Here is a 21327-nt window from a genome sequence, read left to right as displayed (position 1 = left end):
TCCGCGCGGAAGTTTGTTTTTTGTTATGAAGAGCAGTTGAAAGAAGTTAGCTTTGCACCAAAACTCACTGACTTTTCTAAACAGCTGATGTATTCTTCAACCAGCGGCTGAATGAAGCGTGTGTATTAAGTTGAAGCGGACATGTCTCATATTAAAGAGTACACCGACAGACTGAAGCGTCTTTATGAGCGCTACACTGAGTATGTGAGGAGAAACCCGGCGGCTACAGCTCAGCTGGAGAGCACGGTGCGGACCCTGTCCTACCTGATCGCAGGTGAGTGACACCTGAAGGGGTTTATTTTAGTAGCACTGATTTTTTATTCATAATAATATTAATATTAAATGCACCCACACGCCCTCTCTTTGGCCTTACGATCCAACACCTTTTTTATTTTTTGGTCATTTGTGATTATTGGGTTCTCATCATCCGTAACTTCCCACTTTGGTCTCTCGGGTCTGTAGAAGTAATATCGGAATAAATTATCAGCTCCACCGGAAGCCATTTTTTCCTAGGATGTTGACGGAACGACTCCCCCCACCTACTCTGCCTCTGATTGGCTGGTGCTCGTCGCCGTCGGGGGGGTGGGGGGGGGGGGTTGAGGAGTGATGGATGAAGTTGACTCATTTATTTATTTCGCGGCAGAAAGTTACACTATGGATAAATAAAAGTATATATAAATTAATAAATAAAATTATAAATAGATAAATGAATGTGTGAATAAATAAATATACAAATGTGTAAATATATATAATAAATAAATACACAGATACATTTATATATTTAATGATTTATGTATTTATGGTGACAATTAAACATTAAATTACATAATTATATATTTATTCATTCATTGAAGCATGTTATTGTATAATTATTTATGTATTTGTATATTTAGTTTTGGCACTTAAAACCCTCCATAGAAAAGAACCTACGTTTTTTTTATTTAAGTACTGTACTGGACTGTACTGAAGTGGAATTTCAATGGCGGGATCATTTTCCACACACACCCAGGAGAGTTACACCCAACGTCAAATAGAAACTTAATTTTATTTTTACCATCCACCAATTTACCATCCACCAGTAAGAATGAAAATGAAACAAACTCAAAGAGAAACTGGCACAAACAAACACACAAATAAAACAGCAAGTAGAGATAAGCTCCAAAAAATAACTTGTGAACGTGTCTGTTGAGTGTACTTTATATAGTATACATGAACAATATACAAATAATATTAAACTAAAAACAAATGAAACTAGATGCAACTAAGTCAAATTGAAAATAAAAACAACCAAATTAAAAATGTAAATGAAAAAAACAAAGTATATAAATGAAATCTGTGTACCTTTTTTTTTTGAAACATCTCACCAACAAATTACAGTCTCAGTAAACTTTCTTAACTCTCTCTGGAAACATCTCCTGTCAATCATGATGTAATATTACATCAGCCCAGATGTGAAGACGACTGTTATAACCCGTTCAAGCTGAGCTGCGAGAGTTCAGCTCGATTCATGTAAACATAATGAAATATTCATCCAGGATGTTAAAGATGATTATATCAGCATTTTGTTCTCATGATGTTACACAACAAGGTCAAACTGAGGCTACGAATGAACTAAAACAAGTCTGTCATCATCAGGCACAGTGTTTCACAGCAGAGACTGTTGATGCTACTTTATACTTCCACTCCACTTCAAGTCAAGTTTATTCACAGAAGACATTTAAAAACAACAGGAGTCGACCAAAGTGCTTTACAGAAGACTGTAAAATGTCAGTTAAATCATTAAAACAGAACAAAATAAATCAATAAGTAACTGTTATAGATGTGTAGGGGAGTAACGGTGCCCAAAAGTCACTGCTCTGTATGTTCTCGGTTTTGGGGTCACAGTTTGATATGTTATTGGTACAGCAGAAAAAAAAGATTTTGATCCTATATCTTGAAAAATATAAACATCAACAATGGTTCATTGGCCAAAACTATAACTGAAGCAGTTTAGTTGCTGCAGTAGAAAAGGAAAACAACCTTTCTGTTTCTTGTAAGGAGTGTACTTTAACTACATCAAGCTCATAATACTTATGTACTTTTACTGCAATACTTTAACTACATCAAGCTCATTATACTTATGTACTTTTACTGCAATACTTTAACTACATCAAGCTCATTATACTTATGTACTTTTACTGCAATACTTTAACTACATCAAGCTCATAATACTTATGTACTTTTACTGCAATACTTTAACTACATCAAGCTCATTATACTTATGTACTTTTACTGCAATACTTTAACTACATCAAGCTCATAATACTTATGTACTTTTACTGCAATACTTTAACTACATCAAGCTCATAATACTTATGTACTTTTACTGCAATACTTTAACTACATCAAGCTCATAATACTTATGTACTTTTACTGCAATACTTTAACTACATCAAGCTCATAATACTTATGTACTTTTACTGCAATACTTTAACTACATCAAGCTCATTATACTTATGTACTTTTACTGCAATACTTTAACTACATCAAGCTCATAATACTTATGTACTTTTACTGCAATACTTTAACTACATCAAGCTCATTATACTTATGTACTTTTACTGCAATACTTTAACTACATCAAGCTCATAATACTTATGTACTTTTACTGCAATACTTTAACTACATCAAGCTCATAATACTTATGTACTTTTACTGCAATACTTTAACTACATCAAGCTGATTGACATAATGAATTACAACGTGTCGTGACTCTTGTTTTGCAGGGCGATTTGCAGATTCCCATGAAATATCTGAACTAGGTAAGTAAAGGTCAAAGGTCAATGCAGCTGCTCAGTTCTTCTTTGCATTGACACCTGAGGAAATAATAAGAATGATTGATTAGTTCTAAAATGTTTAAAATCAGTTGATTCATTTGTTAGTTGATGGACAGAAAATTTGCCAGCTGCAATTTTTATAATTGATCATTAAATTTAAGTTAATGATGAAGTTGAAATTGTTTGTTTTTTTGTTTCCAGTGTACTCTGCCTCCAATCTCCTGGTGCTGTTCAATGACAGCATTCTGCGCAAAGGCCTGAGATGTGCCCTACATGTGGTGAGCACCGCTGATAGTTTATCCATAAACACACATACATACACATATATAAATACTGGTTTTATAAAGGATGGTGGCTGATGGTGTTTGGATTGTAGGTGGATCAAGATTCTTTTTGTTACCATTTCAGCAAACCATGTCTTGTAGATGTGGTTACTTTCTCTTATTTAAACAAATGCAGCCAATCAAAGATTTAAAAAACGCTGCCAGAACTTGAGTTAAACAAACAAAACATAATGCAGTCGTTCCTTTATTCCTTGAAGGAATAAGCTGCAGCTGTAGCTTGAAGAATTAAAATAATAAGCAGTATTATAGTTTGTGTTGTGTTGCTCCCGTGCTGTTAACTGAAAGTGAAAGTGTTCACAGCGTTCCTGCTCCGTGTGTTTGTTCAGTCTCTCTCTCAGCAGAGGCTCCTCACCTGGCTGTCTGTGTTGGAGTACGTGGAGGTTTTCCTGGAGATGGGAGCCTGTAAGCTGTGGGGTGAAGTCGGCCGCTGGATCGTCATCGGACTCATTCAGATCTTTAAGTACGGCTTCATCCTCCTCCCGTGACTTCTCAGCCACACTAACGTTGTGGCGTTGTGGGGATGTGGGGATGTGGGTCGGTCCAACACTTTAGTCCAGAATAAACTTCTCTTTATTTAATGTTATCTCATGTTTCCCTCCTGATGAATTCTAGTAACTGACTTTTCATCAAACATCATCAACAGGTCAAAATTTCTCTAATACTTTAGTTTATGAGAAAAACTGGATACTGTTTTACATGATGGTGCAACATTCATGCCTATGAAAGCTGCTCACTGGACAGATACACAGAAAAAGTCTCCACAGAAGCCTGTTTTTGCCCGTATATATGAATTTTATAAAATATTTTGTTGATATGGCTCTTCTAGAGCTCAAACACTCAGAGAGTCAAAACCCTCCATCCTCTCGGCTCTTTTGCTTTTTGATTTTTGTGATGCTCAGAAAAATGCTGTCCTCGTTTTACAGCTGCTCCTTTTTTCTAATGATTGTGTATGTGAAGAAGTGTACGGCCCACACACCACATATACCTGCACAACTAATAACACTCCCATCAGCCTCAGCTCTACTGAAGGTTTAATGTAAATAAGCAAATGTTAGCATGCTAACATGCCAAGATGGTGAACCTGCTAAATATCAGCATGTTAGCAATGTCGTTGAGATACTGGCATGTAGCTCTATGTGCAACCTCACAGAGCTGCTAGCATGACTGCACACACTTAAAACAACCATTTATTTAATTTTTATGTTATTTAAAATTAAAAACAATCTGACTGGTTTTAGAGTGACATGTTCAACTCTCACATATGAGTGTAATGTTCAGGTGTCCACATACTTTTGGCCATGTAGTGTATGAGACAGGATGGGAGAGCAGCTGAGGGGAGGTGTTCTTTTACTGTGTAATAACGTGTTGAAGTAATATGAATAATATAATAAACAGAAGAAGAAGAAATCTCTGACGCTCTCCGTCTTCTGACCTGATTCTCTTCTCGCTCTGATCATCAGGGCCATTTTTCGCATCGTGCTTCTTCTGTGGTACAAATCGGGCATCCAGACTTCACCTCCCATAATCCCCCTGGACAGAGGTGCAGACTTCGGCGGTGAAGGTCAGTGATTGGCTCTTTTCTCTCACCATCTCGTCACTTCTTGTCAGAGAACAGACTAAAATGTTTGTCCTTGATCTTCGATTAGACATAACAAGTTTTTCCTTCTTTTTCGTCAATAACAGCAGGAAATACAGGCCAGAAAGAATTTAAATTTTTTAGGTCTTCAATCGAACCATTAATCTGGCTTTAAACTCCAGAACACTTTGTGCACTGAGCAGGTGATATGTGTAGCAGATGTTTACTCTCTTTTCTCCACAGATGAAGGTAACGAGGAGCAGCAAGACGACACCTGCTTCGTGGGTCAGAGGTCAGGACGAGTCGTCAGGCCGCTGGGCAGCGGTAAGACCAGTTTTTTTAATTTTTTCATTCTTTTTTTTTTTCGTTTGTTGTCGCTGATTAAAATTGAAATTTAAGAAGCTTCGGAGTGAAAATTAGAGCTTATTAAGCATCTGTGAGACTGAGCTGGAACACGGAAATATCTGATTTCTGACAAAACAAAAGCCCACTTACAAGAAAGCTTGTTTACCAGAGAGGAAAGGAAAAACTCCCTTGATGGAGGTTGCAGCCAGGTCACATGTTCAGTAAGCTGTTACATTCAGTTTCATGTTTACCACACGTCCTTTCACTTCTTTAAAGAATAAAACATTTCCCTTCCTGCCTGAATCCTGTATCCGTTTCTTCAATAACATTGTGATTGAAGTGAAGCATTATTGCTTAATAACAACCAAACATAAACTTTTACACATTTAAAGGTTCAATCTATTCAATGTTACACTTCTACCCATCTGCTACTTTACATAAAACATAAAAGGCATCAAGACAAAATGTAACAGAAACACAAGACATTATAGAAAGACACATTTAAATACATTAAAAGGAGTTAAATGGTGTCGTTGTAGCTGAAATGTCACACAGGTCACTGAAGGACAAGAGAAGGACACAGAACAAAGGTTATACTGTACAAACATAGCTTCCTGCTTGTTCATTCACTTCCTGTCATTTAGTAATCTCCATGGCTACAAGCAGCAGACAAGCGTGCAGGATGTTTTCTGCAAATGCTTTTTATAAAACACACAGTCGTTTAAAAAAGTACATCATGCTCTTTAAATAAATACACTTCTACACTGGTTTAATGATCATCAAAGTGATTCATACAATTATTTCTCCAACAATAGAAAATAAAAAATAAGCTAAAATAGATTAAGACGGAGAAAACAGTGCAAGATATTAATCAAACACCTCAAATGCAAACAGAAAAGTCTTCAGCTGTGATTTTAAAGAGCTGCAGTTTGTTTCTTAATATGTGAAGCATAAAAATCCTGCAGACCAGGGTGCTTTCAGTAAATCACCAAAGTACATAAATACACGTCATAAACCGGCTCGATGAGAGTGACAAAGAGGGGAAGCAAGTCAAGTTCAGATGCCAATTATTGATTTTATTGTAAACTAAAACAAACAGGCGTGAGGCGTGGAGAGTAACTGCATCAGTTGTGAATATAATGTGCGGATGAGAGAGATGTGGATCCAAGGAGAGAGAGAGAGCGATGTCCCGGCATGACCCTTAACAACCCTCCCTGACCGCCAGCTACTGCAGGAAGTGACCAGTTAAACCACAGCAGGCAGGAGGGGAGACGTCATAACATACAGCAAATAAAGTATTTACTTTTACTTTGAAATGATGACACTAAATATAATAAAAAACAAGCAGAAAACAGTAGATGTGTTCTGTGACCTTCAGTCTTTGGTTTAAACACAATAACACATTGTTTCTGCCAAAGTTAAAGCAGTTTAGTTGTTTGACAGACATCAGAGCTTTTTTTTTCAGTTTTGAAGTAGTTTCTTGGAAAAAGGTGACGTCACATATTTACATTAACCAATCAGAGATGAATCAGAATCTGATGACATTTGTCACCAGATTCTGATTCATCTCATGTCTGGTGTTTAACAGCCACAGAAAAACACACTGATCACCTCCAAACAGCAGACATACAGAGTAAGAGACCAGCTGGTGAATAAAACGCTTTTATCCAAAGAATTAGAGACTCAAAACAGCCTTGATGTAAATTCTCAGGTAGCTGACAAGGAGCAGCTTAGTTGTTTGACAGACATCAGACTCATTGCACTTGGACAAGGTCCAAGTGCAATGAGAAGAATGATATACAGAAAGGCTTTTTATTGTTGTTGTTGTTGATTTAAGTAAAGGAAGAAATGACACACAGTACACATGTGCATAAAAAATAACGTTAACAACAAGTAAAGTATTGCATCAATCAACAAAGTGGTAAAAAGTTAAAGGGGCTCAAGTGTTGGTGAAGCTAAAGATAAGTTGCTTAAAGCCAAAACATAAATAAAATGAGTGAATATTTGTCTCAATAAGACTTTATAAGATAATAATGTCGTTGTTGTGTTTACAGCTTGTTTCTGCTGCCACCAAGTGGTTAAAAATCAGTCAATGCAGGTTTTAAATTATTATTAAAATTACACTCAGAATAGAAAAAAGTTTCACACTCTTTGCTGTTTATGTTCCTTTTTCACAGATAATATTTTGACTTGTCACAGTCGTAAATAACAGGTGTAAATGATGACACCAGTGATGGTGTCGTACTCGCTGGCTGACTGGAACCGAGCCGTCATTAATGTTGTTGGTAACATCTGCGACCAGTAAACATGTACAAACGTCTGCTCTGAAAAGGGCTTATTAGAAATAAAATAGTTTAACTATTCCAGCTGTTTTTGGGTTTTAATTATATTGCAGCCAGTCAGGAAAAGCAGCCAAACACCAGAGCAGAACTTGATCTTTGCACCGTGTTTATTTTGGATGTTTTGAGCTGCAAAAAGTTCAACAACCTGATAAAACGACTTTATTTGTCCTCAAGGGCCAATTGGTTTAACACAAGATAAAAACACAAAGCACATGAACACAAGATATAAATATAAAAACATCAAATGAATACAACTAATTCAAACTATTTAAATATAAATATGTAAATAATGTAAAATCTTGAGGTGTCGACAATCCTGAAAAGATTTGTGCGCTGAAGTTTTCCTCTCAGAGTTCAGATGGTGGAGGAGATCCAGGATGATCTTCCATGTCAGACTCTGTATTATCTGTCACTGTGGTAAACTTCTCCAATTCTTCTTCTTCTTCTTCTTCTTCTTCTTCTTCTTCTTCTTCTTCTTCTTCTTCTTCTTCTTCTTCTTCTTCTTCTTCTTCTCTCCGTCTCCTCTCTCTCTCTGTGTGACGCTGCTGCAGCTCCCTCCCTGCAGGCGCGGCTGTGGGGAGCACCGAGTCAGAGGAAGAGGAGGAACAGCTTAAAGGAAGAGAAGCTCCACAGCAAACCAACACAGCTGGGGCTCCAGGAGACCATCGCAGAGTCTGTGTACATCGGACGGCCACTTGTTCACCGTATCCTTCCATCATAGTCACACCAGTATATCAATGGCCGAAAAATGCACTTTTTCTTGCAGAATTTGTTAAGGATCAACAATACATAATACGCTGTTTTTAGACTATATTACTATATTATGTGGTATTGTTTACGGTATGTTTGTATGGTTATTACGGTATTGTTAACACATAATATAGTAATATAGTCCAAAAACATTGTATTATGTATTAGGTATCCTTAACAAATAGCATTCTGCAAGAAAACAAGTTTTTTTGTTTTTTTTTAGTTTTCTCAAAAAAGTGCATTTCTCAGACAGGAGGTTTTGCTCTTCGGCCATCGATATCCGGTTTATTATTACATAAACTAGAAAGCACACATGAAGTGCACACCTCTGCTCAGGTTTACACAATCCTCTAAATGTGTTATTTTAATAATAGAAAATATATAGAAGTTTAAAATCAGCATCTGGTTCAGGACGAAAAAAAATGTTTAAATATCTAAACTCAGCCGATGGATTTCCACTAAATTTCACTAAAGATCTTTAAAGTTTTTTATGGTATTTTGCCAATAAAACTAACAAATAAACAGACAAAGCAACAGAGGAGAGTAACAGCTGATAGCTTTCTTCTCAGAAGTGAAGAAAATCCAGGAAGACGGAGATTAAAGCAATCATCAGGTCAAAATGTCAAATTATTCCAAGAATTTAGTTTGACATTCTCACCAGCGCTGTGTGTTTACTGCCAATTAGCGAATTAATTATACATTATAGCTGCCAAACAACAACATGCCAACATTATTAATACCGTGAGCACGTTGATGTGACATTTAACTCAAGTGCAGCTGTGACTCTGTTTACATGGAATCTGGTATCTGATCAACCAGAACAGTAAAGTCATAACATCTCATTTACTAATAAACACTACATGATATTTATTAAACGAGGGTTTATGAGACTTTAAATCTCAGAATTAGAATCAAGTTTTATTGGCTGAATATGTTTCCGCCTACAAGGAATTTGACTCTGGTTTCAATGTGATTAAACAAAACAGTGTTTAAAAAGATACACAAGGACAACAAAGCTGAGGAAGGTAATTGAACATAAAAATATATCTCTGTTATGTGCAAGCAAGTGGATGAAAAAATCGAAACATAAATATAGAAAGAAGAAGTGGACAATGTTAATGAACAGATGAGACTCTGTGATCAGGATACAAATAGTGCAAATATGTGTAAAAGTGCTGAAATAAGAATTTAGTGGGTAAAAAGTGCTGAGTTACTTAATATATATACAGTAGGTGGTTATATACAGTATAAACAGCCTGCTAATATATACAGTAATGAATGATATGTCTACATTTTTTTAAACTAAAATGAATATATATACATTTTAATTGATCCTATTTTATTATTGCTACTTATTTATATTGTAAATCTTTATGACGTGTTTGCTTTTATGCCTGAATTGTGCTATAAAATACAGTTTATTATCATCATCATTGGTTTTTATCACCACCTGTTTAGGTGGAACCGCACTGAATGAGGTTTGTGTGCATTAATAATGTTGAACTCTAGATGGCAAACTGTTCCCAGCTGGAGCTTTGTGTTGCTACGTCTGTTAAATGGATTCTTTCTTGTGTGCTGTATGTTTGAGTGGCGAGAGGAAAATGTGAACAGCCCTACAAAAAAAAAAAAAAAAAGATGCTCTTGTTCACTTTTCTGCAACCAAATCCCTTAAAAATGAAGCTTTGACCTTCTGAATGTCATATGATGTCATGCAAACATTTTCACAGAGATATTTAAAACCTTAAAAACATAAAACTACAAGTTACAACTCGGAGGTGATTCTTTTTGTCGTTTTTTTTTTTTTTTCTTAGATCTCTTTAGTTTTTTATTGTGCTTCAGTTCTACAGTCAGTCTGCTGAAAACTTTTCTGTTAGACGGTTTTTATCCTGATCAGAAACCTTCGTGGCTGCAGTGTTCTGCCTCGGACTGTGTGGGAAACAGTCCTGGAAGCCGTGGCTCGTCTCTGGACTCCTTGAACTCTCCAGGTAATATTCTTCTCTCAGTTCATTGAAACGATAAATTAGATTTAAAAAGCCATGTGTGATCATCTCTCGATAACAGAAAATGAAGGATAGTAATTATTATCACTTATATAGCAAAGAAATGTGTTTAGTTCTCACAAATTTTTACCATTTTTGAAGATTTGGAAAACTTTCAGTTGTGAGGATTATTAGATTTATCTAATCTTTGTCTCAAAACAACAGTCAGGTCTGTTCTTTATGGTTTTCTTCTCTTTATGAGACAACATAATGTCATTTTTGCTTCCATATTTTTCCTCATTATAGTAATTTATTGTTTCTAGTTTATTTTTTCCTCATTTTTGAAAAGAATCTGAGTGTTTCTGTTCAGGAACTTTGTGGAAATATTGGCCACATGTATATCGCCTTCTTTGTGTCTCCAGAGTTAGAGCAAGTGTAGTTCATTTATTGTTGTTGTATTTTTAATTGTTAATTTTTAACTTGCGCTCCTACACATAAGTTTTGATTTATTTGTGTGTGGATGCTGGGATCTGTTCTGATGATTTGATATCTCTGGAAGATGAAATATGTTCTATTCATACATAAACAAAAAGAGAATAAGTTATAAATTACAAATTTATGTTTAAAAATTAAAAGATAACAGACAGATTTTGGAAGAAAATGAAAGTAATTCATTAATTTGGTGTCAGGTAGGTGTTTTCTTAGACAGAAGAAGATTTAATTTAATAAACCTTTTCACAACATTTCTTACATTTTCCAAATCAACCAAACACATCATAGAAGATTTAACAGCAGTGTTCAAATCACAAGCTGCTTACTTTGTGTTGAGGTATTCACCCGAGGCGAAATGTCAGCGCTCATTCAAGATCTCGTTTAAGTTGTTTGTGAAGAATCTGAATCATCCAGGTCAAGGTGATCCACCGAGGGTAGAATCGAGGACTTCTCGGTTGTAAATACTTGAAGATGTTTCGCTTCTCGTCCAACAGGCTTCTTCAGTTCTGACCGACTGGTGGGAAGTCCAGGTGTTTAACCTCTGTGGGGTCGTTATCAAGGTCATTGGTAGTTGGTTCGTTAGTGCTCCTGGCTGTTCTAACGACAGTCATTAAAGTAGTTGGAGTCATCTGAGGCCAAGTGTAAACGACAGTCGTTGGAGTTGTCCCGTGTGGCCAGACGTGAATGGTTGGGAGATTGTAGTTGGGGGCATAAGTGGTGTCGTAGACCTCCTCCTCCTCCTCTTTTGTTGAGGGAGGGTTTCTCTACTTTGACATAGACGGCCTCCTTCAATCCTCTTCAAACCATCTGTCCTCCTTGTCACAAATATGTTTGTGTTGTCCTCAAAATATCCGATGTTGCAGTAAAATATCTGCTAGTAGAAACTACAGCAACTTGTTATGGTTGTGGCAGTACTTGGTTATGGTTAAGGAAAGATTGTGGTCTTGGTTTAATACAGAAGAAAGTCTAAGAAAGTCAACATAATCGGTGAAGCAATTTTATGGAATTATGCATAATATGTCCAAGGAGGGTTGAATCGAGGGCAACTGGACTTCTTGGTTGTAGATACTTGAAGACGTTTCGCCTCTCATCCAAAGAGCTTCTTCAGTTCTGACTGACTGGTGAGAGGTCCAGGTGTTTAACCTCTGTGGGGTCGATATCAAGGTCTTTGATAGTTGGTTCGTTAGTGCTCCTGGCTGTTCCTACGACAGTCGTTAAAGTCGTTGGAGTTGTCACATGAGGCCAAATGTGAATGGTTGCTAAGTTGGGGGATAAGTGGTGTCGTAGACCTCCTCTTCTGATGAGGGAAGGTTTCTCTACTTTGACGTAGATGGCCTCCTTCACTCCTCTGTCAAACCATCTGTCCACCCCGTCCAAAATATGTCAGTCTTGTCCTCGAAAGAGAGTCCCTTATTTTTCAGGTGCAGGTAAACTGCTGAGTCTTGACCCAAGTTGAGCCATGCATTAGTTTAATGGTTGTTTCGTTTCTCCGATATAAGAGTCTGTGCGTTCCTCTCTGCGTTGGACTACATACACTAGATTGCTTTCCTTATTTTCGGGTATGCGGTCTTTCAGGTGGACTAGTTTCTGTGTCGGTGTGTTAGTGGGTTTGAGAAACACAGGCTGAGTTTTTCAGATACTCCAGACACGTATGGAATGACGACGTTGTTGCGTTTATTCTTCTTCTCTTCACCACCCGCCGTGTTGGTCTTCTTCTTGGATCTTGTGGCTGTTTTCACAAAAGCCCAGTCAGAATATCCGCAAGCTTTAAGCGCCTCCTTCAGGGTGTTTGTGCTCCTTCTCTTGGACCTGGACACCTGTTGTACATTCATCAGCTTGGCGGTGCAGGACTCTGATAACTCCTAGTTTATGTTCCAGTGGGTTGTGAGAGTCAAAGAGTAAATACTGGTGTGTGTGTGTTTGGGGCTTTGAGGCTCCTGTCCTCTTTCTTTCCTTCTGCACCCTTACACCACTAGTGGAGCTCTTAGATCCTCCACTCAGGGCTTTCTAAGTGAACCTCGTACACATTTTAAGACCCGGGGGGATCGTACCTTCCAGTCAGCAGCCCCTAAGCTCTGGAAGAGTCTTCCAACAAGCTTAAGGTCCTTGGATAATGTAGACTCCTTTAAAAAAAAAGCAGCTAAAAACCCGTTTGTTCAGACAGGCAGTTGGGTAACATGTGATATTTTATATCTTAATTTGTCCATTTTATCTGCTCTCCTTGTATATTTTATCTGGTGTCTTTGCTTTTTTATTTATTCTGATTTTATTTTATTTTTATTTCACTTAATTTAATTTAATTTAATTTAATTTAATTTAATTTAATTTTATTTTATTTTATTTTCACTTTATTTTATTTTATTTTATTTTATTTCATTTTTTTCTCTTAATTTAATTTAATTTAATTTAATTTAATTTAATTTTTATTTCACTTAATTTTATTTTATTTTATTTTATTTCTTTGACTGTGAGGCACTTTGTAACTTGCTTTCTTGCTCTTGAGTGTATCTTTAATGTGTTCTGTGAAGGTTTTCACTTCCTGGGTTTTAATTTTGACCCACGTGTGTCGTCCTCATATCTAAACTAGTGGCTCGGTGCTGGTTCTCTGAACGTGTTCACGGTTCTACTTCTTCCATATAGAGGTTGGCCACAATGGGAGATACTGGTGAGACCATGGCACAGTCATGCTTTGGTCTGTAAAATCCCCCGTTGCACTGGAAATAGGAGTGTTGTCGTGAGGTCACATCATAGGTCAATGTGGTCTCATCCAGGTCCAGTTTCAGTCCTGGAACCTTGCTCACAGAGTCCACGGAGGTTTGAATGTTATGAGGAGTGTTACTGGGATGTTAGATACATGTCTGGCAGTGTTGTGAGTAACTGTTGTAAACCTGTACATGCATCAGATGTTTGTTTTTAAGATTTCTATCAGACTTGAACAAGTGAACGTTGAGAGACCATGAAAACCTGAAGCACAGATAAGACGTATCACTGGAGGATCTCCTTCTCCTCTTTTGTGCTTCTGCAGAAACATTTTAACAGTTTAAAATGAAAGTATCTTAAGATGAAGTGAAATGATGTTTGTCTGTTTTCCTGCAGCTTCGCGGTGCTCAGTGATAAAAAATTTCAAAATCGATGGGAGAGAGCAGAGATGAGGAGGAGAACTTTTCTTCTGCTGTACTACCTTCTTCGCTCACCTTTCTACGACAGATACTCCGAGTAAGTATCTGTGGAATAACTAATAATAACTATTACTGCAACTGACCAGAGACTTTAACAAAGACCAAAACTACCACTTCTGTGTTTATCAGAGAGACGCTGGTTATCATTAATAATGAGTAGTCAATTATAATTTCAATTAATTAATTATTTAGTCAGAAAATTGTGGAGAAAAGCTCATAAAAGTGATGTTTTCAATTAGCTTGTTTCGTCTTGTTAAAATGTTGGTTTTATTTTATTTAAGTTTTACTTTAAAAACGACGTAAACAATTAAAATATTATCAAAATTGTTTGGCGATTTAATTTTATGTTGATCGATCAGCAAATCTTTTCAGCCCAACATGAAATACATCACTCTGTTTTTCAAGAATTAATGCTTTTATAAATATTTTATAATAAATGCTCAGTCGTTGGAAAGTTAAATTGTGATTGTGTTTGTTCATCTGCAGGGAAAAGATTCTCTTCCTGCTCAGACTTCTGGCTGATCACGTTCCAGGAATCGGCCTCGTTGCACGTAAGTATCCACGTCTGCTTCATGATGCTGACAAAGATGGTTTCTCTATAACATTAAATATGTATTACACACTCCTAACAACAACGACAACAACACTCCTAAACTCAGTGTATCTGCTTCATCAGGACCGTGTGGGTGTTGCTTGATCATATCTAATCAACAGTAGTCTGGAAACATAAGAAAACAAACCTGCAGCTGTTATCAGATTTAGACTCAAACATCGTTAATCCTGTTTGGTGCGCAGACGTATGTGATGACACCTTCTTTACAACTCAGCGCTGCTCATTTCAAACCAGTGAGAAGAGCAAGAAAGACACACAAAAAAGAAATCTCTCATGAAATAACCAAAAAGGTCTGAACTTTGGCTGAAAGGATCCCATCACTCACAGTGAGGCCTTTAAAGGAATAAAATGTGTTTTATTCTTTCTTTTGGACGTAGTTGTAAGTAGCTGTAATAGATGTTGGAAGCAGAGAAGGTGTCGACCCTTTATTCTAGTAATTGTTTGAATGATTTCTTAGAATGTTTTCTTAAAATAACTGTAATTACATAATTAAACATATTAAAATTAGAAATACAAGTTTTATTAAAATAATAAATATTCATTTATTATTGGAAACTTTATCCCTAATACATGTTGAATTGTATGTTTGCCAGTCGACAAATTTAACATGGTTTGAATGTCTAAGTTACACTAGCTTAGCATTTAACTTAATTAGCTAAAAATGTGTCAATTTTCAGTGTAATTAGCACCAAATTATTCCAGGAAACTTTGTTGAAAACGTTCCTTGCATAGAAAATTATTAATAAATAATTACTGATAATAAGAAAGGTTTCCAAAACATTCACAGTAAACATGTTTTGTTGTCAGCACCATGAATTCAGAGAATAAATTCATTAAGGAATAAGGTCAGAGCGGCCATTATGTAGCGACACAGAGAGGATTCCTTCATACAAGAAGCGTGAAAACGAGTTTCTCCTCCCTGCAGAAAATAGGCCACAATGCAAAGCAGCAATAAATCAGGTTATCTCTGAGTCAGAGGCTCTTTAACACATTGTAAAATAATACCTGCAGCTAAGTGATGTGGAACAGTCGATCTAAAGTGACACTTTTGAGAAACAGAATAACACAATCTTCAAATACGAATGGAAAATAAAACACTGTTTCTCAGTTCAATACACTCTGGAGTTTTGCTGCTTCAGCATTTCTTTAGATTTGTATTAGCGTTAGCTTATGGTGGCTAATGTTAGGAAACTTTAGATACAGTAGATACTGTTGTGTAATATTACTGAGTCAATCTAGTCTGTCTTAAAACAACAGTCAGGAGCCCTAATCAACATGAAACATGTTTTTCTTGCTGTAATCATTCCTCCAGTTCATACTGACCATTAGAAGATCCCTTCATAATGACCTTACAATGGAAGTGATGGAGGACAAAAATGTATTTAAAAGTTTATCTGAAGCTAATATGAAGCTTCAGCGTCCAAATGAGTCAAATCAAGTAGATATCTTTCAACGTTACAGTCTTTTTAGTGCCAAAGTCCCTCTTTTTGTTACTATACTTCCACCTGCAGCTCAACAGGGAAACACTGTCCGAGGAAACACAAAGACTGTAAATGTGTCAGATATCCACTTGATATGACTAACTCAGACTGCTGAAGCCTCATATAAGCTTCACATCAACTTTTAAATACATTTTTGCACAAAAACAAGAAGTCCAGATTTAGTCTCTCATCACTTACATTAGCACAGATCTTTTAATAATAGCCAGTATGAAGAGGAGGAATTACTACAGAGAGCAAAACCTGTTTCAATCTTCATTTGGGAACCTGACTTTTGTTTTAAGACACACTTGAAAAATTGTGAACTTATCCTTTTAATTTACTCTCAGCAGACTCATGCATACAAGTCTGTTTTATTAATTCATCTGTTTAACATACAACATATCAACTTTTAAATGCATTTTTGCAATATATGACAAGCTCACTAGTTTCAACTACTTTATATACAGTTAGCTAGTTTAGTCCAGTGGTTCCCAACCTAGGGGTTGGGCCCCTCCAATGGGTCAGCAGATAAATCTGAGGGGTCGTGAGATGATTAATGGGAGAGGAAAGAAGAAAAAACAAAGTTCTGATACACAAATCTGTTTTCAGTTTTTGGACTTTTTCTCTAATCTTTGATTTTTGCTGAAATATTGGATCATTTGAACATTTATTGAAATGAAAGCATGTGAGAAGTTTAGAGGGAAAAATCACTATTTGGTGGAGCTGTTAACAACTCAAAGACATGTGAAATGTGACCCCGACTACACACTGCTTTTTGTAAGATGTAAAAAGACAAAAAGGTTGGAAACCACTGGTTTCATCTTTAACAATGTGTTGTATTTTAAAAGCTTGTTATATTATCCATTGTGTCAAATCTTCATATAACAAGTAACTAAAGCTGTTAAATAAATGTAGTGGAGTAGAAAGTACAGTATAAAGTATATAATATATCAAGTAGCATCACATGGAAATACTCAAGTAAAGTATTTAGTTACTTTCCACCACTGCCGTTTATTCTCTCTAATTATTCTGTTCAGTCAAGTTTTAATAATATAATAATGGCCCAAATATAATTTATAAGAGTGAGAATGAATTTAATGAACACAATCCCAACAATTTATTGGGTCACACATGCATTAATAGAAATAAAGCCGATTTCTTATCACTTACACCAATCAATTCCAATCTGTTTTATCTAATTATTGTTTTTTATTAATCATTATTATCAGTTGGTAACACTTTAATGCTGAGTCTGATCCTGTTTGTGTGTTCAGGCCCTCTCATGGACTACCTCCCCTCCTGGCAGAAGATCTACTTCTACAACTGGGGATAAAAACCTGCCGGACGTCATCAGGATCTTTTGACGTTTGCGAGTCAACAGAGGAAAAAAACAAACTGACAGGCCGTTACGGCGGGCCGTATTCCCCCCCCCCCCCACAGATCACATACAAGGATTTGGAGATGATCGCCACTTCCAGCCAACAGCGAACGCCTTTATATTAATATAAACTGATTTAAGATATAAGAAATAACTATTTTGGTAACACTTTCAGCAAACTGATTCATGTATATTTTTATGGGGTCTGTCTTTTCTCTTGTCTGGTTTGAGGAAACATCTGCCGCCGTCGTGTCTACACAGTGACAGTTTATATGATTTGTGGCAGAATGTGAGTTCTGTTATTCTATAATTTCATTCCAGTCTTGCCAAGCCGCTCGTTATGTCAGCAGATAAGCTGCAGGGTGACTATAAAAAAAAAAAAAGACAAAGCTGTGAGTTGTGAACAATTCATCCACACCAGCAGGCATCCCACCTGTGCAGAAAAGAGGCTGCGACAACCAGTGGAAGCACATTAAAACATCATGAAAACTTGTGAGACAGCAAAAACAGGTTTGTGTCAGGGTGTGTGTGCGCTGGAGTCAAAGACAAGAACATAACTGAGGTTTTCAATCTTTATTAACATACTGAATAAGTTTCTTTTTGTAGCCTACAAATAAATAGTTTTCATCCTTTCAAGTCCACACGTTTTTGTTGTTTCTTTTTTTTTTTATGTGGAGGTTTTATTTATGGGTGGGACATACACAGGCATGGCCACTCTAGGAAAACAAAAAAAAAAAAAATATGACACTCTCTCATCTATCAGAGAAAATTATACAAACCGGTTTTCCCAGACCTCCCATCATCTACTTGGGAGAGTTCATTGAATAATAACTCGTTGAATGTCAAGTCTGCCGGAACACAAGGTGAAGACGCTGACAGACAGACAGACGAGGTGTGTGTGTTTGTGTGTGTGTGTGTGTGATCCATGTAAGCTGCAACACCAAGCTAAACACGTTGGTATGATTGTTATTACAGAAGTTCATACGAGACACATTTTTATTGTTTATTTGCATGCTGTCTGGTCCTGAAGTGTCATTTTTCAGCTAAACTGTGTTAGAGAAATATTTTTAAAAAAAAGGTCCTCATCCCAGTGACTTATACTGGGAGACAAATCACAACCATGGATGTGTTAGAAGAGCTGGATACGCTAAAAAAACAAAAAAAAACGTCTCTAGCTTCCGTGTTGTGCGGCCTTGTGATGATGTCAAGGATGTTTTATTTATAATTCTCAGCTTGAGGAAAGTTTTACACATTTAAAACCTTCATGGATCAAAAAAAAATCATAATAGAAAGAGTCATAATTCAGCTTGTTTGCAGTCAACAGTTTTACTACGGTGGTCTACGGGAAAAAAAGCTGTTTTGGGGCCGCAGGTGGATTTTTCTGCTGCAATACCGCAAGTGACCACTAGGTAAAAACTGTGCAGTGGCGCCGTATCCAGTTCATTATACATCCACGGTCACAACCCTTTATGATGAGCCTTGACTGTCAGGATTATTATTATTCGATCAACCAATACGTCTGAAACAGAAAAGATAATAATATAAAACTGCCGACAGCGTTAACCTAAAACATCTTCTCGAGGCAGACTTCAGATTCAACCGGCGCAAACGTCAAAGTGAGTTTATTATCGAAGGGTCAGAAAATAAGAGATGCATAGTCAACACAGTGTTGTTTTACGAGCTAGGAGTTAGCATTTCTATCTGAATATCAATATCGGACTTTTTTTTTTTTTTTTTTTTTTACAAGTGCAGTTTGCTTTTAATCCCTTAATTTGGATTCTCTAATTCTCCTGAACTGTTCTGTTTGTTGGAGCCTCCGCTGCTGCTGCTGCTGCTGCTGCTGCTGTTTGGCGGCAAATTGGAGGCTGCGCTTCCTATTTTTAACTATTTTTTAAAAGGATAAATAGCAGCTGGGACATCAAATATTTAATACTTTCTCCCCGTAGACAGAAATGTTTAACTCCAAACTCATAAATAGTCTGAATTGGTCGAGACAGTCGGCTGTCAGTAGTTGATGTAAATGAATAAGTGAGTGAGCAGCGGTGAACTGAACACTGAATGCAAACACGGTGGATTCTTCTTCAAATTAACACTTAAAAGTTGAAAATATATACTGAACTTTTTTTTTTTAATATAACAATTAAACAAAAAAAAAAGAAGACATAAGCATTAAGTATTTGAGAATCAAAAAAACAACACTTTGATTTATGTATAAGGAATAAAATATAGTAGAATTAACTTTGAAAATCTAAGACCAAAAAAAAAAAAAAAAAATTCCCCGACTGTAAATTACAACAAAACTCTTGGTTTAGAAAAAAAACACTACATCCTCCCGATGGTTTCCTTTAAGAAAATAAAACTCAAGAGTCTGCTAATGAGAATGAGAGAAGGAAAATATTGTCTCACTCCTGTAAAATTGTCTCTAAAAGAAGACGGGCGGCGAGAAGGACGATTTCTTTCTTTCCCCTCCCCTCCATGCTGATCCTCTCCGCTGCTTCCCGTCTCTCCCCGTCTCGTCTCTTCCTGCCCCACGTGTCAGTCAGGAGGCTGGTCGGCTCTACACAGGCGTCAGTTAGTGTGTGTGTCTTCCCCCCCGCAGGGTCGGTGCTCGTCTCTGTTCAGTAGGAACCGTAACGATCCTGAGGAAACACCAGAAAGTGTCAAAACATTTCAAGTCAAACAGCTGATGAGCTCGAGGATGACACATGACGCCACTGCCGCTGATGATGATGATGATGATGATGATGTCTCACCTGGATCGTGTTCATGACGCCGTTAGCGAGGACAGCCATCTTTCCCGCCACGGTCTTCACTCCTTGTTTGAACTGTGCGATGTCCGGACCGGAGGGGAGCACGCTGTCGAAGCCTGAAGCCCGAGCTGACGGGGAGGAGAAGAAGAAGAGTTACAGCAGGTCAAAGAGGCTGGAGAGTATAAAACTATAAAATCATTTTTACAGGTGTCTGATGTTGTGGTATAATTTTACAAGACTTATGATGTGCTGAGACAAAACGCAATGCAAATGATTATTGATAAAATGATAAGCGTAAGGTAGAAGTGTGCTGAATTAGTATCATGTGGTATGTATACCTCACAAGAACTTGTATGTTAAAGATAATCACACTCAGAGCGCTGGATAAAGTTGTAAGTGTGTTTGTATTAAACTAGGACAGATCAAAAATCAGGGTGTAAAATGGAAAGAATAAACTTAAAAATAAATAAATAAATAAATAAAGCCAGAAGAGAATTTGGAGATAATAGTGTAAAATAAACCTGAACAGCTCTTAAAAGATAAAAGACCATGTCTGGACAAAGTAAACATGTCCAAAACCTATTTTTAGGACTTTGGGTCTGCAACAGGTTTGTTCCATTTGTTGTTGTTTTTTTGCTTATTTTTACATTTTAGTTCTGGTTGTTTCAGTGGAGTTGTGTTGGATGGAAGAAGTTTATTTTTCTGTAAATGTTAAAAATTATAAATCACAGTATTTGGTTTATTATTTATATCAAATATAATCATTTTGTATTTTGATTTCAGCATGTAACCTGTTTTCAGGTCTCTGCTGTAAAAGATCTCAGTGAGATAACAGTTGTTGGAGTACCATAAATAACTGTTGTAATTAATATAATATCTACTCTTTTTAATGTTTTTTTTTATTTGAACTTAATCTAAATTTAATTTATTGTAAATCTGTTTCTTTTTTTAAACCTGACTGAGTGATTCCAGTGTTCATGCACCTTTAATCTGTGCAAACAGCAATAAAGTCTCTTTAGATTTCCTGAATAAATAAAGCTTAATAATAATAATAAATTGGGAAATTTAAAGATGAAACCTCTATTTTATTAGTATATGAAGTATTCTAAAAAGTTGAGGATAAGGGTGAATATTTTTAAATATTTTTGTTATGTTCGCAAATCTCACGAAAAGCCCAAAACCAACAATGAACTGATCTACTAACAAAGTCTGAAATATCTTCTTCCTCTGTGCTGTAGACTGTTGTTGTTTCCAAAAAACTATTAAAAACACATCAGTGAGT

At 36.5% G+C, this 21327-nt stretch overlaps 2 protein-coding genes across 3 annotated transcripts in view; one reads left to right on the top strand and one right to left on the bottom strand.

Annotated features, from left to right (window-relative positions):
- On the top strand, positions 1–17936 carry pex16 (peroxisomal biogenesis factor 16). The gene is made up of 11 exons (XM_067600073.1): positions 1–274; positions 2766–2801; positions 3018–3094; positions 3487–3620; positions 4621–4721; positions 4980–5060; positions 7975–8127; positions 10086–10158; positions 13741–13860; positions 14310–14374; positions 17192–17936. Exons 1-11 carry the CDS (start codon positions 142–144, stop codon positions 17248–17250), a joined length of 1032 nt encoding a protein of 343 aa, XP_067456174.1. The 5' UTR covers positions 1–141; the 3' UTR covers positions 17251–17936.
- The window catches only part of arfgap2 (ADP-ribosylation factor GTPase activating protein 2), a 16804-nt gene continuing 13330 nt past the window's right edge, over positions 17854–21327 (bottom strand). For both annotated transcript variants that reach the window (XM_067600059.1, XM_067600066.1), the window contains 2 exons: positions 20049–20173; positions 17854–19934 (listed from right to left, as the gene is read on the bottom strand). In XM_067600059.1, coding sequence (XP_067456160.1) covers positions 19914–19934; positions 20049–20173 — 146 coding nt within the window. In that variant the 3' untranslated portion in view covers positions 17854–19913. The remainder of the gene's footprint in view (positions 19935–20048; positions 20174–21327) is intronic.

Source organism: Thunnus thynnus, chromosome 1 (assembly GCF_963924715.1).
Source record: "Thunnus thynnus chromosome 1, fThuThy2.1, whole genome shotgun sequence".
NCBI classification, from domain to species: Eukaryota; Metazoa; Chordata; class Actinopteri; order Scombriformes; family Scombridae; genus Thunnus; species Thunnus thynnus.
The sequence above is the reverse complement of the archived record's forward strand: the minus strand, read 5'-3'. Positions and strand labels throughout refer to the sequence as shown.

Bases quoted from the DNA above. Each gene is read 5' to 3' on its own strand.
- pex16 (XM_067600073.1), top strand. From the start codon at position 142: ATGTCTCATATTAAAGAGTACACCGACAGACTGAAGCGTCTTTATGAG. The intron at 3,095-3,486 runs GTGAGCACCGCT...GTGTTTGTTCAG, and splicing joins TGAGATGTGCCCTACATGTG to TCTCTCTCTCAGCAGAGGCT. The intron at 3,621-4,620 runs GTACGGCTTCAT...TCTGATCATCAG, and splicing joins GGACTCATTCAGATCTTTAA to GGCCATTTTTCGCATCGTGC.